Source organism: Pteropus medius, unplaced genomic scaffold (assembly GCF_902729225.1).
Source record: "Pteropus medius unplaced genomic scaffold, Ma_sr-lr_union100, whole genome shotgun sequence".
NCBI classification, from domain to species: Eukaryota; Metazoa; Chordata; class Mammalia; order Chiroptera; family Pteropodidae; genus Pteropus; species Pteropus medius.
The window spans coordinates 14401039-14423256 of NW_024342467.1; the positions used below are offsets into that span (position 1 = coordinate 14401039).

At 35.5% G+C, this 22218-nt stretch overlaps 1 protein-coding gene and 2 pseudogenes across 3 annotated transcripts in view; 1 reads left to right on the forward strand and 2 right to left on the reverse strand.

Moving 5' to 3' along the window:
- The window catches only part of HIBADH (3-hydroxyisobutyrate dehydrogenase), a 90840-nt gene that overhangs the window by 66026 nt on the left and 2596 nt on the right, over nucleotides 1-22218 (reverse strand). For 2 of the 3 annotated variants that reach the window (XM_039862615.1, XM_039862616.1), the window contains exons 2-4: nucleotides 18911-19071; nucleotides 11581-11690; nucleotides 8979-9100 (exon numbers count right to left, since the gene is read on the reverse strand). In XM_039862615.1, coding sequence (XP_039718549.1) covers nucleotides 8979-9100; nucleotides 11581-11690; nucleotides 18911-19071 — 393 coding nt within the window. The remainder of the gene's footprint in view (nucleotides 1-8978; nucleotides 9101-11580; nucleotides 11691-18910; nucleotides 19072-22218) is intronic. The other variant, XM_039862617.1, reaches the window with a different exon arrangement.
- On the reverse strand, nucleotides 16428-16546 carry LOC120602539 (uncharacterized; annotated as a pseudogene).
- LOC120602590 (uncharacterized) lies at nucleotides 20480-20599 on the forward strand (annotated as a pseudogene).

Consider the following 22218-nt stretch of genomic DNA (forward strand, 5'->3'; position numbering starts at 1 on the left):
GGAATTTATGTATCAAATATTTCTGAACTACTTATGCAAACTGGAGAAAATCCCAGGCCAAAGGTATCCTCCAGACACAAAAAGGATACTTAATGGGTCAAGGGTGATGGGTACAGACATGCCTCGTTTTCATTGCGCTTTGCTTTACGGCGCTCCACAGATGTTGCATTTTTTACAAATTGAACCTCCATCAGCAAAAAGATTATGACTCGCTTTATTGTGATGGCCTGGGACCGAACTTACACTATCTCACAGGTATGCTTGTAAAATTATGAGCAAATGTAAATGGCTAATTAATTAACTCATTTCTGGTGTGTCAGTATTAATGAATCTTATGCTATTTCTAAGGAAATGGATTTACCCATCAAATAAAGTTAAGGGAAATTTTAATTATTTGAATTACTAAAGTTTTAAATACCACCAAATCAAACCAAGAACAGGCTTATTTTATTTAACATTTTCCAAGACAGATTAACTCGAGTCTATCATACAAAAGTCAATGCCAAGAAGTACCTTTAAATTTTAAAATAAATAATGGAAGTTGATGACTTAAAAAGAACTAAAAAAGCATCATAGTAGTATAACTATTTAAAGGGAAGAACCCATGACAATGAATTATATTAATCATGTTAAACCAACTTATTTCATAAAATCTTACTGAGGTAAGACTAAAATGTAAGAATAAACACCACACACTACACTACCATGTAATCAAACAGCTTGGGAGACCATCAAAGACCTATTGTGATAGCCCTTCCCCCTCCACACATTATAAACCACAGCAAATTCAAGTTATATGAAATTTGGTAAAAGAATTTGCTTTTGGGCAGAAATAGCAACGTTTCAGCCCAAAGCCAAGTAAAAGTGCCAAGTTATAAACCTCTCGAAAAAAAAATGTTTTAATGGAAATGCCAACAGACCCTTAACTATAGCGGTATTACGTGCCAAAATACAAATGATTTTTGTTTTTGTGGTCCCTTTACCATAAATTAGACACAGATCTAGTGGAGAAGCAGTAGATATCCGGTTCAGTGAGCAGTGAGGGCCAAGGCTGCACACTGGGTTTTAAGAACAATCACAGAGGGCACAGGAGACTTCCACTGCGGAACGTAGGGGCACGCCGAGCACGCCAAGAGGCCCCTGAACAGGCTCTGTGCCTACTACTCCGTACTCTAAGAATACCTCGAACAAATTATGGAAGCTCAAGCCAGCCAAGTAGACTATAAAATCTGGTTTCCTGGTAGGGAACTATTACACAAACACATACACACAAGTCCAATTATTTAATTTTGACATTAAACTCTAACTGAAGCAATAGAGTTTAGCAAATCAATGAGGCTTGCCAGCACAGAAAGCTCTGGACTAACTACAAGTGCCACTTCAGAGTCACTTCAACTCAAAGTTTCTATGCAAATCTACAGACCTATTAGGCAGTCATTGAGTTTATTCTTCAATTATTCAAGCATAGTTAAGTGCTGTAATTATGCCCTGGGAGCAGACTGAACAGTATTTGGTCATTAGTCACAAACAATAGTTTTTAATTTATGTTGAGCATTCATTATACACGAGAGTTGATCAAACTGAAGCTAGCTCTGTGGTAACAGACCCATTCCACACTGAAAAAAAAGCATGTATCCAAAATGGTGCGACTACACAAGACTTGACACTAAAGAAGGATTACAACTTTCATAAAGATATGATTTACACAAGACAGATGAAAAGATTAGAGCATCATACTTATGAGGCCGGTGTCATGGGCTAACATACATAAAGTCCAATTAGTTTTACTTTGATAACCACAAGCTGTTAAACAAAGACATGATATTAAACATGGGGGAGGGGTGTCAACTTATAGGTGACTGAATTTAACAAACTCTAAGCGTAACTACTTGCTAAGTACTGGTGATGCAAAGACAAACATTCCACAAACATACCAAGCTCATTCAATGCCTCAGAGACCTTACAGAGAAGCTGCCTGTACTGAAACTTTTCCCCTGGCCCTATGCATTCTGATCTCTGCTTCAATGTCACTTGCCCGGAGAAGGCATCCTGTTCACTCTATGTAAAAGGGCCTCCCCTTAGTCTCTGTCTCTTTAACGGTTTACTCTGCCTTTTTTTCCTTCATAGCATTTATCATTGAAATTCTTTTTATTTATTTGTTTATTTATTTCTAAATCATAAGCTTCATGAGGCAAGACTTTGAATACCCTTAACGCCCTAACTCTAGTGCATAGAACATGTCTAGCACACAGGAAGTACTCGATAAATGTTTACTATATGAAATGAAGAACGAAGAATGCTCGCTGCAATCAAGGTGCTGTCGAGCATAATAGAGATTAGATAAGACCATATAATCAGAAAACAGTAAATACAATAATTTTAAGTACAGGACAGTTCATTGACGAGAAAATGAAGACCTTTGTTTTTAGAATTACTTTCTTTAAAAGTTCCAGGCTCTCCCTAACATGCAAGTGAACTTCTTTTAATTTATTAACAGGAGTACAACAACAACAACAACAAAAATAAATGTGATAAGAGAATTCTATGAACTAGCCAACTGCCTTTCTTCATTGCTTAAAAGAATATTTACTAAAGGACTGTCAAATCTAATTCCAAATTCCACTCGTTTCCCTCAGATATAACTGGGAATCACTTATGGGGTGTCCAGTTGATCTTTAACATTAATTTTTTATTTCTAGAACTAAAAATCCTCCTGTTGCCCTGGAATCAGCTGTATAAATCAAATCTAGTGTTACTCCTTCCCTTTAAATATCCATAAATGTGAATATAAGGGAAAAGTCAAACTAAGCATTAATAGCCACTCCAGATAGGACAAAGGCAATGCTTCTCAACAAGGCCTACCATGTTGCTGTGATCACACCATGAATGAAGCATTCCGTTCCTGGTTGTTTATTCCTGGGATCACTGCTGTACTGTGCTAGTTTGCATTTTGTAACTATTCGTAAATCATTTTATTAGTATGTTTTCCTAAACTCTAAACTTCTAATGTAAGGACTTCCTCTTTAAGTTGTTCTGAATATTTATTATTCTACTTCTTTATCTTAACCTTGATAATAATCACACTTTCCAATAGCATCTACTATTATAAAATAACATTTTGAACATAGTAAATACTATCTGACTGATGTTAGAACATTAAAGGCAGTTATTTAGTTTAACTTCAGGAAGAGATCAATAGTCTGGAGATAAATAACCTGGAGAAAACAGCTCAGGAGTGAAAAATAACTGCAGGAAGGCTCAAAATATTTAACGTTAATCTTGACCTAAAAAAAAAAAAAAAAAGATTGATTCAATCAACCATCCTTTATTAAATGCCCAACAAGAGATATCTCTGGAGATAGAAAGTTGAATAAGATATGGTATCTGCCCTCTTCAGAATTTAGTAGTGGGAAAAAAAAAAAAAAAGACATGAACATAAGCACAGCAAAATGGTTCTAGTAATAGCACAGATACCATACTATGGGAACATGGAAGGACATGGAAATAGCCCCATTCTTGCTATATAAAACAATCTTCTCGTCCATCTGCTTTCAAGTATAAACCTGTTCAGCTCCAAGTCCTTATACCTCAGAGCAGATCCTGTCTCAGTCAAACCCAAACATGTTAGAGCTACATCAAGATAGCACTTTGCTTTCTCTTTTCCCGAAAGTTTATTTGATTAACTAGCCAAGTGGATCCAATACCTTCTGGTTCTATCCCAACTCATCAGCTGAACAAAAGACTCCAGATAACCAGTTAATAAACATTCCAGGATAGGGGACAGATCTGATCTCTCCAAGGTTCCTCAGATTCCAACATATGGGCTTCTCAACCATTCCTTCCAGGTGACTCTAGAACAGAAATGTTAGGCCTCTTCCAGATTAGAAGCCAGCCTCAAGGTTAGAAAAAAAAGCAATCACTCTCCTCATCCCCCCTACCCCTCAACAGGATTCCACATGGCAGTGCCCGTCATTTAGCAAGACAGAAGACAGAGAACCAGCCACTGGGGTGGATAAAATTGTTAGAAATAGGGTTAACAGTAGGCAACCGCTATGAAAAATAAAGCCACCATGGGATGGTACTGAAGAGAAGGTCTGGCAAGGGTAGAAGAACCTTATATTGAGTTGGGAGAGTAGGATTCTACTTCTAGATCTGCTATCAAGCTGGTAAGCCCTGGGCAGGTCACTGAACCTCTATGGGCCTCAATTTGCCATCTACAAAATAAAAGAGTCAAATTATTGCTAAGGTCTCTTCTAATAATAAAACCCAATTCTAAGAGCACAAAAGACACTTAAACACTAGACATACTATTTAATCTCATAAGTCCATGAGAATATCATAATGACATTTATTAAATTTTTACCATCTTACTTTTCCAGGTCTTACCAAATCTGGGTATTTCATATCAGTTCACCAGGGTAACTACTTAGGTTAACATTTAGTCAAACATTCTCCTTTGTGATCAGAAATATCAAGAGGGAAGCTGGGGAACCATTTATAGCAGACATAACTCTTTTCTGAACTGGCTTAATAAATTATTTTAGCAACTTAGCTTTGGCATTAAAGTTGGCCTTTACGCTAACTGCATTACAATAATTCTTCAGAAAGGGTTTATAACACTTATACTAAATAAGCACAGGCAGCACACTAATTGATACAATAAGTAACAAACACTTCTACATAATTATGGAAATATCAACTACATTGGCTCCATCAGTTATCTATTGCTACATAACACTCACCCCAAAACTCAGTGGCTATATTTGCCCATAACTCTGTAGGTGAGCAATTTAGACTATCCTGGCTGGGCAGATCACTGCTGGTCGTCAGGCCTGAGGTCATCTGGAAACTCGATTTGGGCTGGATGGTCAAGATGGCCTCACTCGCATGCTTGGTGCTTAGCACCTTCCAAAAGGCTAGTCCCAGTTTCCCTATGCAGCAGCAGAAGAGTTCCCAGCAGCAAGAGAGGGCAAGACTCAATGCATCAAGGACTTCTGAAGTCTGTCCTCGTGTAACATTTGCTAACACACCACTGGCCAAAGCTAGTCAGATGGCCAAGCCCAGAGTCAGTGGAGGGAGTGGATACAGAGTGTGGATTCAGAGAGGTGAGTCATTAAGGGCCATTACTGTCACAATGTACCACATTGATGATTAGCTGTTTTGGCCAAATAATGAGAATGGTTTTATAATTTAAAGGGCAGCCTTTCATTTAGCAATCCTTATTTTCCTTAGAATTAGAACTTTACAGAAAATAGTATTTCCTAACACAGTAGAATGTGAAACAAGTCTAGTTTTAGTCTTGAGCAAATGATTCATTTCTTCTTCTAGCCTTTCTAGGCTTCAGCTAGAAACTAGCCTTTATCTAGTCTTCGACTCTGCCACTGACCACCAGCGTGATCTTGAGATAGTTACCTAATATCTCTGGGTGTTACCTCCATCCTTGGTAAAATGGGAATTATCATCATTTGTCCTGATAGCACACATGGTTGTTCTTCCTGTTGAATTCTACCCAAGTCTTTCAACATTTATTGAGGACCAACTATGTTTCAAGCATTGTGCTGGGAACGCAGACTAAAAAAACTCACTTTCACAGTGTATAAGAATGTAATATTTAAAAAACTGAAAATAAAACAAATGTATATAAAACATGGTATACTTTTATAGAAGAATACCACAGAGAAGTTAAAATTAGTGAACTACATGGAACAACCATGTAATGGTAATACATTTTATGTACTGCACACGGGCATTGGCCAAGGCGGTTAGCAGAGGCTGACATCCAACCCATATTCGATTTGCCAAACCACAAACCCAACCTTGGTGCAGGTTTCATCTGTCCAAAGAAAGTACATTTTCCTTTTGACACAGGTGCATTCTGCTCACCTGAGGGGCTGTTTCAGTGCAGAGGAAGTACCTCTGGCTAGTTCTCACAAAGGCACTTAGTAGGCCAGTGGCTTTAACACCACCATGTATGAAACTCAGGAACATTACATGAGGTGAAAGATCAAGTCACAGAATACACTCACTATGATTCCAAATCATGGAAAATACACTGCTGGTTAGAGATAAAAGCACATGGGGTTAAACTATAAAGAAAAGTATGGGGAACAAGTCAGAATATTCAGGTTACTGTTCCCTCTAACTGGGAAGAAAAGAAAACAGGATTGGGAGAAGCACACGAGAAGGTCAAAGGTAACAGTACGGCTCTAGTTCTTAAACTGGGGAAAATGACGCATGGGCTCAACGTACACTTATACTCTGTACTTCTGTATATTTTATAAATATTTTGTGTAATATTTAATAAAAACAATTGGGAAAACAAAAGACTTGTTCCCTGTATTCAAAAAGCTTAAAACTCTGTAGGAGGAAGAGAATCAGTGCCTATAAATATAATATAATGTGGGCTTTGATAAAGACATGTACGGTTTGACAGCTTCAAAAGAAAGCACCAAATTTGATGAGGCATGCCAAAGTACTTTACAAGGTAATATCTATACTGTAAAGTGCTAACTATGTAAGTATAAAGCAGTTATCCACAGATGATAATTTCAGGTTTCAGGATGATAATTCTAACAGTTTAAGCAACATCTGCTTTTTATTTTTAAAAGTCATATAGAACTCAAACAAAATTATATTATTTGTAATAAGGATGATGTACAAAGGAGCTGCTATATGGTGGGTCTAATAAATATCAAAATGAAACTTGGAGAAAACCTTCAGTCTATTACTCTATGGGCTGGTAAAGTGATACAGCAATGATTTTTTTTCATTTTACTCCCCAGAATAATATTTACCAGGAAGCAGAAGAAAAGGCTGGAATAAAGAAACCAATCACTTGCTCAAAAATCTATATGGCTTATCTATACAATCTATACTGGGTTAAAAAAAAAAAACTCTTTAAAATGCTAACCACAGAATTAGAGATAAGTTCGCATTTATACTTTTAGAATACTACTATATAATATCTCTACATAAATACATGTAAATGCATTTTTTAAAAGTCTAAGATAAGGAACAGATAAAGAGTGAAGAGAAATGGATAAAATGGGGGAACATTTTAGGTTTTATGCAAATTACCTCAAATATTCCACTTTTTAAGACCGATGAATATAGAATCTCTATAAAATTGTGGGGTCATCATCATGGGTATCTAAGCCCAAGTCCCTTCTCCTTAATTTTATTTTGTTAAAATGTAATGATTTTTAAACCAGCCTATTTAACTTACAGAAAGTTTCCTCTGAGAAAGTGGAGCCATTTAAAAATATAAAACTAATTACTATGAGAAGACAAATATAAGCCTCTATTACATACTTCTATTACAAATGACATAATGATCATGTGTCAAACAATAAATTAGCACAAACCACCTCTGCACAAAGCTTTCAATCTACTATATAGTTCAGATTCAGGTATATTCACTACCATAAATTAGAATTTTTGCACCCTGAAACTACAAACTAGGGTTTAACAGTAAGAGGAACAAAAGAGTAATTTCAAACTTTTATCACAAAGAAGACTATAGTTTAAAAGTTAAAATAACATTTAAAAATCAAATTGGTATTCTTTATTATTAAGTGATAATTTCAGGCTATACTCATGAAACAAAAGATCATCAATCAAAAGCAAGATCATATGTACCATATCAATTTTCAAATTCAAATACAGAACCACTCAAAGAAGAAAGAACTGTTCAGTTTAATTTCATTCTATAAAAAAACCACTAACACCAAGTTTTGTGATCAAAGTGCCTATACCACATTATAAACATTTATACCTAAATCCTACTTAACCAATTCAGTATAACAATTAGAAGGGCTAATAATTACTTATACTTCCACCTATATTCAAAAATGGTTTGGGATATAAAATGCCTTTCCAACAAGGCCATTAGGTTCTTTATGAAAAAATAGAAACTGATTTAATCTATTTTGTTATTTAATTCCAAAGCCTACAATCAAGTTAAATATAATTAGAATAAAAATGCTATTCCACTGTCTACTGCTATACTGTTATATTATGTATGTATACAAATATGTGTGTGTGTGTGTGTGTGTATACACATATGGTATTCGATTATGCAATTATTCTGGAAAATTTAGAAATTATGGAAAAATCATAATAATCATAATCTTGCCATTCTAAAATACCCAGATACTCACTATTAATATTTGATATAATAATAAGCTTTTAGAATTTTATTCGTAGGTCTCCTTTTCCCCTGATTGAAATGATCATATGATTTCTAAGTACATTAATGTGATGAAATATATTTATAGATTTTCTAATATTAAAACATCTGTGCATTTATGAGATAAACCAAACTTAGTTGCAGTGTTTGATCTCTTTTATACATTGTTGAATTTAGTTTGCTAATATACTTTTAAGTTTTTATTTTTATATTCATGACTGATATAGACATATGATTTTTCTCTCATAATCATTCTGTCTGGTTAAAATATCAGAGTTATACAGGTCTTGTAGAATGAGTTGGAAAGCATTTTCTCTTTTTCTATTGTCTGGAAAAGTTTGTAAAATTTTGAGATGCTCTGTTCTTTGAAATTTTGGTAACATTCAAATGTAAAATCATCTGAGCCTAACATTCCCCTTGTGAAATATTTCTTTTTTACCACTTCTTAAATTTCTTTAATAGTTATAAAGATATTTAAGCTAATTATTTCTTAAATCTGTTCTGAAAAGTTAAATTTTCTAGGAATTGTTCTATCCCTACCCACAAAAATCTGGACCAAAAATTTATAGCTCTTCAAAGTTGTGACATCCTTTTATCTGAACTTAGAATAAGCAATGTATTTTGAGAGCACTAAAAAAGTTATTTTGGTTTGTTTTTATTTTTAATGAGGGAATTGAAAATCCCTGTAACAGGTCTAAAAATAACTGGATATATCCTGGGTATCACAAAACTTTAATCACTACTCTTGACAAACAGAAATAAGTGTGCATATTTTTTAGCTACCACTTACCACCAGAAACAGGGGCATCCATGAAAACTGCTCCCATTTTCTCAGCTTCTTTGGCCAATTCTTTTGAAACCGCAGGATCAATAGTACTTGAATCTATTAACAGTGAGCCTTTCTTCACTTTTCTAAGTAAAATAAGTAAAAATACAGTTTTTTAAAAATTATAGTTTTGTAGTTTAAAAATACAGCTTACACTGCTGAAGAAACATCTCACGCAACAACCTACAGAATCAGAATCTGCTAAAAGCTGCCAGGTATCAAGAAGTTCTTTGGTTTAGTATTAAAAACATTGTTAGAACTGGTTCAAAATCTCAAATTCATTTTCAGATCAATTATAGCTCACAGCAAACCCAAACTCTATCAAACACAAATAATCTAATAAACTATATGGTATAAATTCCAGTTTTAGGTGAAATACATGCTAACCATAATAACACAGGTAAGCTAAGATTTAAGCAATTCAAAATACCTATTAACTTAAAAAAAAAAAGTATTTGGTAGAATTTAAATTTTTTGATGTAAAGTAGCTGGGTCTCTTATAAAAGTAATTGATTCGTCTTTAAAATTCCATACTGCAAATTTCACATATACGTGTCATTTCCACTAGGCAGAATAAACAGAAGCAATTAAAATTAGCCATTTGCTTCAGGATGGAATATTCTCTAATAACTGTAACTTTTTTAAGACAAAATAAAATATCAAACAGGCAGAAAGGAAAATAAAGGAATGGACCTGGAAATCTCATAGTCTTTTGTTCTTCATGGTAAATTTTATACATACATTGGTAAAGGCAGCAAGTGGTCTTCATATATCACATTTTACATCAATATTTAAATGGCATTCTTATAGTAAAATATTTTTGTTTGTACTGTAAGTGCAGATTATATACCTAGATAGTTCCCTTATAATCTATGCCTATCTTCACTGGCTAGGAAACTCTGACCTAAATTATAATTTAAAGGGCCATGATAATTCAAACTACCCAAAGTTCTTACTACAGACAAACTAACCTGGAAGACATTTAATCATAATTATGACTGGAAGATTAGAACTGAATAAATATAAACACTGAAAGGTAAACAGTCCTTGCTAAAAACTATATAAAAAAAAAGATTAAAAGAAAAGAAAAATCTTCCTAGAAAAAAAATAGCATACAAAGGCTTATAAATTGATCTGGTCCAAATACAATGACTGTATATTCCACAGGAAAAAAATAAATAAAACAGCATACTCTATTATAGATCACCTTGACATGTAGAGTTTCACTTTATGTAATCTAAAAAAAACAAGAATTAAGTTTACCATTCTTTTGTGATATTAATATTTTAAAGATCTTAAATCTTTAAGGAAATGGGAAATTGTCTCAAAACCTATATATGCATTGGCTTTGGGGAAATGACCCTGACCCAGAAGAAAATAAAGAACGACCCAGAAGAAAATAAAGAACCACCCATGAGAAGCAAATCACAGTTCAGTGTAAAACCAAACTCTTTCAAAGCACTTCCTCAACAGGATTGCTTGAGTAGTTGGCCACCATATTCCTTAGTAAAGGAAGTTAATAAACATAGGATTTGTCTCCACACAAGTTTTTAGTAACTTCTCCTTGAGAGGTAAAGCAGGGCCATAATTGGGACTAGGTAATAAGACAGCTTGATCACCTCAGGACCACACACACTGTGGGCCTGAGGGCTCCATCCAAAATAAGTGTCTTTCAACCTTCCCAGGAATCTAAACATTTATCTTATCAGTTTTCTGCCTAATATCCAAGTGTCTTTTGCTTACAAGTTTGTTAGTTTTCCAAAGCAATTCAATTTTCAAAAACCTCAAATTTCATGTCTTATAGCTCCATGAAATTAAACCCTTTCTTTTTAGTCCTTCATGTGCCTACAGGGCCTACTAATTTGTTCTAGCTCTTTGCTGAAATTCGACAACAAAACATGTTAGAAACAGGAACCAGTAAGACCAGAAAACTAAATTGGGAATTCGACCACTGTCACCCTAACACGACCACAAGGGTTTGGCAACAGGCAGCAATTAACCAAAAGGTCCTCAAAACCAGGGAAGCTAGGCACTGGCTAGGAAACTCGGACCTAAATTATGTTTTATATAAAGAGCTACTGCTAACCTTTAAATCCAACTTCTCAAAGTTCTTACTACAGATGTACTAGCCCAGAGGACATACAATAACTTTTTATTATATAATAAAATGTTAAATAATGGTGTTCTTTCCAATGTTTGGTTTTATTTTTCATAGAAACCTTTTCCTGAATTTCTATAAACCATTTTATACTTGTAACATTTGTACAGTTTAAAATGCAAGCTTTAAAAGTCTCTTAAACATGTTACCAATGAAAGCATAAGTTTAATGCAAGAGTTAAAAGAAAGAAACAGAAGCAAAAAAAAAAACAAAACTGTATTCCCAAAAGTCACATACTTGACTTCAGTGAAAAAAACAATTTTATAATGAGAGACCACGCCATTCACTTTTAAGAAAACAGTATGAAAAGTTTTAACGAACATAATTGTAATTTCTTAATAGTTCTAACAACTGAGAAATTCATGAACTGTCATAACAAGAAAATATCCACAGTTGAGAAATACATACTTTAGAATTCCATTTGCTCCAGAATAAGCTTCTATTGCATTAATACTGGTGGGCAACACTGTAATAATTCTGTCAGCTTTTTCAGCTACATCTTCTGGGGAAGACACTACCTTTAAAAAAAAAAAAATCAAAAAGGCAAATAACTTAAATTAAAATGTAAGCAGTTTATAGAACACAAGTAGGATCCGCTGTTTATGCATGTAGATCAGTGACAGCGAATAAAAACTAATCCTTGTTTCTAAATGACAAAAAAAAAAAAAAAAAGCTTACTGCCTAAAATAGAGGATCCATTCCTTACACACATAGAGATATAGTTTCTATGGAATCAAATCTACTGTTTATTTTAAAAAGTGTGAAGTGAGTTAAGGAGGAAAGGGCAAAACCCAACAGTCCTGGGAACAGACACACTTCTCATGGATTCCTCCAACTTGGATTCTTAAACAACATAGTTTTTGGTAGATGTTTTGACCAAGAAAAACATTCTAATACAACAGGGACTGGTGGCTGAACTATAGGATTCATCCATGATTTCAATGGGCAGCAAAATCCCCTAGTAAAATGATCAAGCCCCAATCACCACCATCCTCCAGTCTCTATTTTCAAGGGGGAAAAAATTTAGGCTGTTTCAGAAAAGAAAATGTCAGAAAAATGACACGAGCACTTCCTGCATTGACTGTGAGTGCCATCATAAAGGCTGAGAGCGTGAGCTATCAGGACTCATGTGGAAACTATACATACAGGAGAGACATAAGAAAAGACATCAAGGTATGCTCTCATTTCAACCCTCATTTCTGCTTCAGTGATGACTACAAACAGGCTACCCAGTTGTTCTACCCATCCTCTGTCTGTGTGAGTGTATGTGTGGGTGTACGCACCTTCACTCACATTCGCCCAACGCCCTGCGCTCTCTCACATATATACACTTGCTTCACCTGGCCAGTAAGCAACCAGAGAAGTCAGAAATCACGAGGAGCTCACTCCTTGACTCAAACTCTCCTTTAACAGAAAGAATCTATCACCCCAATTGTGACGAATGCTCCTGTAAAGCTTTTTCTCTTAAAAAAAAAAAAAAAAAGACTATCAGGAAGATAATCGAAGATTTCTCCATAGAATGATTGACATGTGTATTAGAAATTGACATATTTTCTACTACGAAATGTGAAGTGACACGTAAGCATCTTTGGAATGAGAATGCCTTCACTTTTCATGTGGTGGATGTATAACATTTTCTTTTTGCCTTTGATGTACAGTTGATGAAAGTGAAAGAATGAGAAGCCAAACAGAGTGTAATCTAAATATTATGAGCTAGAAGTAATTACATTTCAATTACCCACAACAGACTACCAGCTTCTAAATCAAATTCGAGATAAATAAATATGGTTCTAACATAATTTCATATGTTAAAACTGCAGACACTCATGTATCCTAGCACTTTGTTATTAACATTAAATGATAATATAAAACATCTCAGATCCTAAAATAAAACAAATAAGAGATATTCTCTCTCAGTGTTTCATAATACAGCATTTTAGAGTCTACAATGTGGCATATTTAACATGTATATTTTGATATATAACAGGAATTCTCCACAAATAATTCTGAAAAAAAATTTTCTGTCCAGTTACAAAGAAATACTTAGATTAAATAAAAACCTTTCCTACACCCATATAAATACTGAGTTTCAAGAAGAGGCTACTATTTCCTGGCAAACAGTTCAAGTTTAATCAAGAAAAACACAGCTCAGTAAGATGAAGAGATAAGGAAAAATTATAGGAGTCCTAGTTCTCTACTGGACTGTGTCAAGAATACGGGTTCCTTAGAGAGCCCCATCTGTTCATCCCTATTTAAATGAAGTAATAAACACAATGCAAAACAGTAGCAAATCTTTCGTTGGCCTTCTATTCCAATTCCATCTCTCCAGATCTCTCAGGGGCTGCAGTAAACTCTGAGGTCTGAGAGTCAGTTTCAGTCTTTCTCTTGGGAATTGAGAAAGGCTCTTCCATTGAAGGAAATTCAATTCCATCCAGATGACTACTCGAGAGGTGCCCTGAGGGGCAACAACAATTAGCTCACAGATCTAAGGATACTTCACACCTCTAAGCTTCTCATGCCCATGAATTGGCACTGCCAGTTCATGCAACAGCCAAGTGCACGGGGTGGCCTATCAGCCCCCTGCTTCCCGAGCATCTGCTTCTTGGAATGCTTGGGTTGCCAGAGGACCGCTAACCCCTCAATTATACAGGACAGTAGTGTCAAAGCTCACAGGCCCGGAAAATACACACAATGATAGTGATAGCTGGAATGTCACCACTGTACTGGCCACAACTGCTCCATATCTAATAATTATATACATTTGGTACAGTATAATAAGTCTCTAAGCACTACAGAAGGCATGTTTGTTAGACAGATAGACAGACGTGTGTCCAGCTAGTCAAATCACCTTGCCTTCCACGTGATAACTTCAAGACTCTAAAACAACTGACTGACAAGATTTGGCCAAGACTCAAAAGCTGGGGCAGGGAACCTTGTTGCCTGTCTGACACTAACCACAAGAGCCTTTAGGAGCCAAACTAATTAGAGGCCCTTCAATTACATTTGCTAATTGAATGGATAAGCAAAGACAGCATGGATCAGCGAAAAGAACACTAATTTGGGAAGCCACAGACCCAGATCTAGTTACAGCTCAGCCACTAAGTCATGTGTGATTTTGTGCAAATTACTTAACCTCTCTGGCTTCAGTTTCTGACTTTACAAAATAAGAATAGTGATTTGGGTTATCTTTAAGAGTTTCTATTTCCAAACAGAAAGGAAATTTTGGCAAAGAAAATTTTCACATTTAGTACCCTTAAGTTTTAGGAAGGTATAGTCTCCGTGGAAAAGGGCTGACAGGACAAGAAACATGTGCAATGACTCAGTAGAAACACACAGCATCAACAGGCATCTTCTACACCTCCACATCTGTGGACGGTCGCTGACCTGGCTGACTCTGCATGGCTCTGCTCTGACCATCACGGCCATTTCAAAAAGACCTCTTGCTAATTCTAACTGTCTCATTCTTATGCTATTATGAATTCAGATGCATCTACCTTTCCATTACTTCAGTTTTGACCAAAGGAGATTGGTTCCCTTGGGTATCACGATATCTATGGTTTTTAAAAGTTTCTGCAGTCAATTTCTCTGAATTTAGATTAATCTAAATGCTGGCACACATCAATGGCAGGTGTGCAATACAAAGAGTAGAAGACTGGATAGATTAAACACAAAATCTGCTTTGCTGGATGAGAAGGAGGAAGGATGGGGGCATCGGAGCCCACAGTAATCTGAAGTAATTGAACCTCCTTTATACATATCCATTGGAAGGAGACAACTGTTAACTAGTTGCTTTATATAAAGAGAAACATCCCACTTGTCTCTACAGTCACACAAGTCAAGCTTAGCCCTGCTTCCAAGTAATTGGGTAAGAGAAACTTGCAAAGAAACGAGATGAACATGACCCTGGTTCAACTTGCTACTTGGTGTTCTTTAATCTTTCCAAGTAGAAAAGTATACTGTCACTTCAAAATTATACTACACTTGAAAAACTGACAAAAAACAGTTTGTGCCTACATCTTGAAACATTTGGTCAACAATGATGGAGGCTACTTCAGCAAGAGGTTTTCAAAGTTCTCATTTAACAAGACGTGAAGGGATGCCAGATTAGACCCCAAGGGAATTACTTAACCAGACATGCTCAGCCTTACAATCGAGGAATGACGAGGTGGCTTCCAAGTTTTTAAAGAGAAAACAAAAGAAAGTCTCAAATTAAGCCTAGTTCAACCAGAAAACTCAGGCAGAAATGGCGCAAGACTCTCAGCAGAGCAGCTGCATCTCCAAAGAAATTCCTGGACAATAAAAATAAAAATGAAGCCCAAGTCACATGCCCTTGATGGTACCGCTTATAAAGAGAAATCGGTATCTACTGCAAAATAAAAGTGAGGTGGAAGGGATGGTACAGAATATATTAAGCAGGGATGCTGTCAAATCATTATCATCTAGTTTGGTTTTAATTTTTATCATCATTCTTTCATTTTAAAAGGTCTATAATTCTCTTCCAAAGCATTCTGGACTCAGTGACTCAGCCAAGGCAGTGGTATGTTTCTATGTTAGGAGTGATGACTGGGGTGAAATGTGGTACACACAAAAACCTTAAGAACAGTAGTAAGAGTAGTAATAGCAGTTATAGCACTTTCTATGCGTCAAGTTCCCTAGGACTAAGAGCAAGGTGCTATTATTATCCCCATTTTATAAGATGAGAAAATTTAAACAGAGGTGAAATAATCTGTCTGAAGTCACACAGCCAGTACATGGTAGAGCTCAGAATTGAACCCAGGCAGTCTGGTTCCAGGCTTTATGTTTTTAAACTACTATATTCACCATTTATTGATTTGTGATTTCTAATATATAAAGGCTTGATAATTATCATGGGTTACATTCTCAGAAAAGATGTTAAAATTTGAAATGATACATTATAGGTTAAATCTCAGTTTTCAATAGAAATAAGGATATAATAAAGAGATACTGAAAGAATACCCAAACTTTTTATGGAAATGACCACAAATAACATATTTCACCAATTATAAATGCCCTATTAAGAATAGGCTAACACTTAAAGCCATAAATATGTTAGTTAAATACAACTAGTCACTGTAAAACATATTTAACACGTCGAAGTTTTATTACATATATATTTATTTATTTATTTATTTATTTATTTATTTATTTTTGGCAAGGCAACCCTTTGTTGACCTCATAGATTGCAATGACCTTGTCAGCTTACAACTCCTTATTATTATTATTATTTTTTTTTATGACTACAGTGCCTGGTCTTCCTAGGTGGTCTCCCATCCAAGTACTAACCAGGCCCAACCCTGCTTAGCACCCAAGATCAGATGGAATCAGGCTTGTTCTGGGTGGCATGACCGTAGACTTAACACGTCAAAGTTTTTATTCCCTTCAGAACCCATGTAGTATTTTTCCCTACTAGCTAGAGCTTGAAGAAAAATCTCCAGGGCTGGAAGATTCCAAAGCACCTCTTCACCCTGTAGCCGACTTGCACCTGGAGGGGAGGGAAGAGCCTGAGAAAAGCAGAGCCTGGGCAGACAGAAAGCAAGCTGCTTACATCTGCCAAAAACGCAGCTGTGCCTGGGTTCAGATCACTCCCAACTCTTCAGTTATGAGACAATAAATCCTCAGTATTTGCTTTTAAAAAAAGAAAAAGAACTTCATCAAGATGTCCAAAGTTCTTTAGAACCAGTTGATGGCTTTTTGACCCAAACATGCCTCTCTGGTACTATCTCTCCTTGAAAATGTCCCACTAAAAACACAGTAGACATTAGAAATCAGCCAGCCAGGGGTTCTGCCATCTTTGGGAGGAGAAAAAAAATGTTTTCTTCAGCTTCCATTTCACTGGCTTCACTTGACACAGTAATATTAGGGGGACATCTGTCCTTAAAATGTAAGTGTCAAACTCAAATAAATTCTGAATTTTTGAACACTTAATCCTTTTATTACACTATTATGCACAATGGAAAGAAGTTTCAAAGTTTTCACCTACATTTTTCTACTCCATCCCACACCTCGTCTTCACCTGGTAGTAGTAGGATGAAACTCATTTTTTCTTTTATCCAACATTTTTTAAAACTAAATATAACCATGAAATAATACTGATGTTTTAATATATCAGGATTTATTCATCCAAATTAATGTTATCTTTTAAGACAGTGCTCTTAGGAAATCCCACTTGTTCAAATGACATTGCCACTTTTTGGAATGTTTAAGCTGCCAGCATAAACAGTTTATCAACAAACTTTTCAGTTTATTAGGACATGATACTTCCCTTCAGGCCCAAAGTTTTTTACCCTTTATCCTTCTCCCTTCATTCATCTAAGTTTCACTTCTCCTACTCTCCACTTCTGTTATTATAATCAGTGCTCAGAGGACCTCTTAAAGTCAGAGAAGTGAGGGAGGTGGGATGTGGGAAAAAGGGTTCTGCCTCCCAGGCTTGCTGCTTCAGTGTGAACCACACACAAAACTTTTCCAAGGGTGAGAAGTGCAGACACAAGCTAAAACAAGTCTTCATTCTTCACTAACTTGGGAAGGGCAACTACCCAGAACCCACTCACATATCTCAAGGAAAAGGGGGAAAGAGGAAAATCTAATAACTGAGTCTGTGTCCTAGAACCTTCTTTATTTTCAGGAATCTGAGAGATCTTGTCTCCACGACTTTCATTTCAGACCATCATTTCTGTTTGCAGGTGAGCAAAGATTATACACAATATTGATGTAGCTCCCTACCATAAATGAAATGACTTTCAACAGTTACTTATTTTTCCCTCCTCAAAAACCATTTCAGCACTTTATTATAGTCAAAATACAATTTCAGTAGAGATTTCCTTGTAATATTTAGTCTTGCCACATCCGGCTCAAACTGTTTTATTCTCCACAGCACTAGGTGGACTTCTGGACACATGGTACTTACTCAACCTATACCTGTTGACCTAAGTAGATATCTCTAGAAACCTAGAGGCTTCCACTTTTAAAGAAAATTTCTTCTTAATCCCTGTTCTTCATCTGGATGAAGGCTATTTATTCTGATATCTGGCTAAATGTCTTTAGGGAGAACTCCCCTAACTGCCTTCTCACCTAATATAATGCACATTTTACTAAAAACTAATGAAACTCTTTTTCCTTAGACTTATCACAATTTGTAAGCTTTGCTGAACTGGTGGTACAGTATCAGTATTCAGAGACTGTGTGGGTATAAGCAGCCACAACACCATCCTGAAAAGTTCCAAGATGATACGCATATCCTCATACACACTGCTGCCATGCCCATGTGACATGCCCATGGGATGGAAGGAGTTAGAGAAGACTCGGTTCTGAAAATGGCCTCTAAGTTGCCTAAACCTGCTCTTTACGTAGGCATTGCATTTCTCAGTATTTATTTCAAGTCTATAATCCAGAAGTTTACTGTTTGATTTTTTCTCACCTTTTTCTATATTTCTCAGGAATTTTTAGTATTCTCCCAGTTCTACAATTACATTCAACCCTCAGATACCACTCTACAACTTGTACAAGAATTTCCTTCATCTCAAAAAAACAAAACTCTAAATTCAATTATTAATACATGGTCTCATATATATTATGTATATAATAAGATATTATATATGTATTTATATATATGTAATTTACAATTAGGTTTATAACTTCATTGGATATGCTCTCTAAGAAGCTGTCACTTATTTGAATGTATATTCATTTTAAACATCAAAATTTTAAGAAAAGACCTTACCTGTTCACCTGCATCTTGAAACTCTTTGCATGCATCAGGAAACACATCATAAATAATGAGTGGATAGCCATGTTTCATGAGATTTTTTGCCATTGGATTCCCCATGTTGCCTAATCCAACAAATCCAACTGGAGTCTTTGAGGCCATTGACCTAGAACACACTGATTTCAATGCATTACTTTCAACAGGAGCAGGTAGCATTTTTTACTGTGAACACTCATTTGACATTAGTAAGTCAACTGTTATTTTTTTCTACCCATCTCCCCATCCCCTCCCCTTTTGCAACTATCAACTTGTTCTCTGTATCTGTGGGTTGGTTTAGTGAACTGATCTTTAGATGTTTTCTATTTTTAAAATATTTAAAGGCTAGTTTTAAACGAATGACCTAATCATATTTAAGGATGTCAGCAATGTGCAGCAGACTAACTTTCAATTATTTAGTTCTCCAGGAAAAAAATCATAAATATTTAAGCAATCTCTTCTGTTTTCTACCTCTAGAATATCCCTTTACCATAAACAATAAACTTTAAAATGTTATCATTTATAAAATATCTATTATGTACTTTACCTATTATGTGACATATTCTATATTCCTCTTATCTGTATTATCTTCTTTAATAATATGTATTTAAAAAGCTGAAAGTATTCAATAAAACCACTATCTTGGACAAGGTCAATGAACAGAAAAGTTTTTTACCTTCCACCTCCACATTTATAGAAACCATCACCTCCAATGGTATAAAAACAAAAACAAAAACAATCTTAATACAATGTTAACCCAGGAGAATGTGTTTCAACCAAAAGTCACCAGTTTATAAATGCGGTTTTAGGAGGAGGGAGACACTTCCACAGGCTTTACATGACAAGAGTAACAATCTCAGGACCTTGGGCTAGCAACCTCATGCACTTTCAGAAAAGAGGCACTTCCATTTACAAGGGGAAAAAAATCGTTCCTAAAAAAAGCTGTATACTGGTTTTATTTGATTTTCTTCTTTTTTGCAAAAGGCTTTTTGAAATCACACTGTAGGCTTTGCATTACCATGAAAATAACATTAGATAATATTTCTGTTTCTAGATGTAGAACTCCATTCAACAAATATGTATTGCATGAAGTCCTATGACAGAGCTCAGAGACATAAGCGAGTTATGAGCCTCGCCCTCAAAAAGCTCAGTCTAGTGAGAAGAGCAGTAGCTCCACTTGCCTCTTCCCCTATCACTTCCCACCGTATATATTTTCTTTTTCTTTCAAGAACTCCAGTTTTAAAACCATGCAGTGCACCAACTAACCATTGTCACTCTTTTTAAGTTTCAGGTCTTCTCAACTCATGGGTCCCTATTCTTCCTTGAACTTAGTCTAAATGCAATGAGATTTCCTAAAAGCAAATTATTTGAAACCCTAATGCTTAATAGGGCTCTTCTTGTGCACGCGTGCGCGCACACACACACACACACTCTCAAAAATCAAAAAAATTTTTAAAAAGCATATTTTTTAACTTGATCACCTCTAACATTTCCATTAAATATGGGTGTTATTCTCGTGCCACATCACCTTACTAGCGCTTAGTTTAACAGACTGGGCCATGCCATCCTGAACGTGCCCAATCTCATCCGATCTCGGAAGCTAAGCAGGGTCAGGCCTGGTTAGTACTTGAATGGGAGACCACCTAGGAAGACCAGGTGCTTGTAGGCGTTTTACATACTGGGTATATAACAGGAGTCCTGTGTCTGACTTTCTAGTCCACAAGAAGTTCAATGATGGTCAATGATGATGATTCTTGGTCAGTAGAACAAGAATCAGAGGAGGGTTGTACCAACCAGAAGACTATAGTAGCTTCGGAAATGTTGACAGTCTAGCAATTTCTAGTGATGAGATCTCAGAAGAGCTGAAGTAGAGCGCTGACATCATTTGCTAAAGTTGAGGTCAAAAATAATAAGGCTCAGATTCTGAATGGGCCAATATGAAAATCAATGAAGATAACATCTTTAATGAAAAGCTCAGTTCTCTTCATTTCATCTTTGCTTGTGGCAAAGTTAGAAAAAGGGTACTATAATTAAATAAATCCGATGTCAGAAAAGAGGTTATTTACTGACGATGATAATATTTAAGAATTTCTCTGAATTTAAAAGACCTAGATTCCTAACCAGGCGAGGTCAATTCTTAGATGTACACCCTTGAACTAACAAGTTACTTAACTTCTCTAGACATTTTTATCAGCAAGAGTAACTAGTTTAGAAGACTACTTGAGATAATACAAGTATTAAACAGTGCATGACACGTGATAGTCAATAAGTATTTCCTATTTTCACTATCAAAAAGTAGCACTGGGGCACAAGTCCTATGCCAACTGCCACTTTTTTGCTTAGCAGGTTAGAAGAGCCAGGGAGTTAGAAGAGAGAAAGGCTTCTTTAGGTGAATGCCCTGTATCCGAGGAAATACAGCTTTTAGTTAAGGTGATGAATCAGAAAGCATGCTTGCATAATATAGAAGAATATGCTCCTATAAGGGTGAAAATTCAAATGAGTATAATAAAATCATTACCCTAAACACTTTTCAAACTTCAATAATGCATCTTCCTTTAAGTCACATACATCAACATGTATAAATAGTAGAGTTTGACCAGAACTAAAATCAAGATGGCAGAAAGTCAACACAATACAAAGGTGACATTGATTGATAAAGAAACTAGTTAGAAAATTTGACAAAGTTAGTCTCTAAAATTACAGATTTACAGATTATGTCCTCTTTCTAGAATGGGACATGGGTAAAGTTATCCATATTGTAGTATCATTAAGTGCTACCAAAAATAAGGCTCTTCTAAGTTTCAAAATGCAAAAATTGGTAATAGGTTAATCATTTTACATTTCCAAAGATTTTCTTCCTTAATCAAAGCAATGCATTTCATTGCAGAAAACAGGAAAATACAAAAAAGTATAAAATCACAGGGAAAAAAGTTAATCTCACTACACAAAAATAACCAGTCTTTTGAATGCATTCTTTTCATTATATTATGAGATTCTATTGTAAGATACTTTTTATCCTCTCTTATCATGTAACATTCTATTTTCTTAATATTAAGAGTTACTAAACTAAGGGTGGTGACTTACTCTATAAAGGCCTTTATTGTTTGAGTCAAGTTACTTTAGAAATAAATATACTCCCTATGTAATTTCACAAGGTTAAGGTCAATTTTTGGTCTCAGGGTCATGTGCATCTTTTCAGAGCTTCAACCCTAGAAGCCTATGTAAAGGGGGAAAAAAATACCATTACACATTTTATTTATGCTATGTGTTGTTTTGAAAGGAGATTT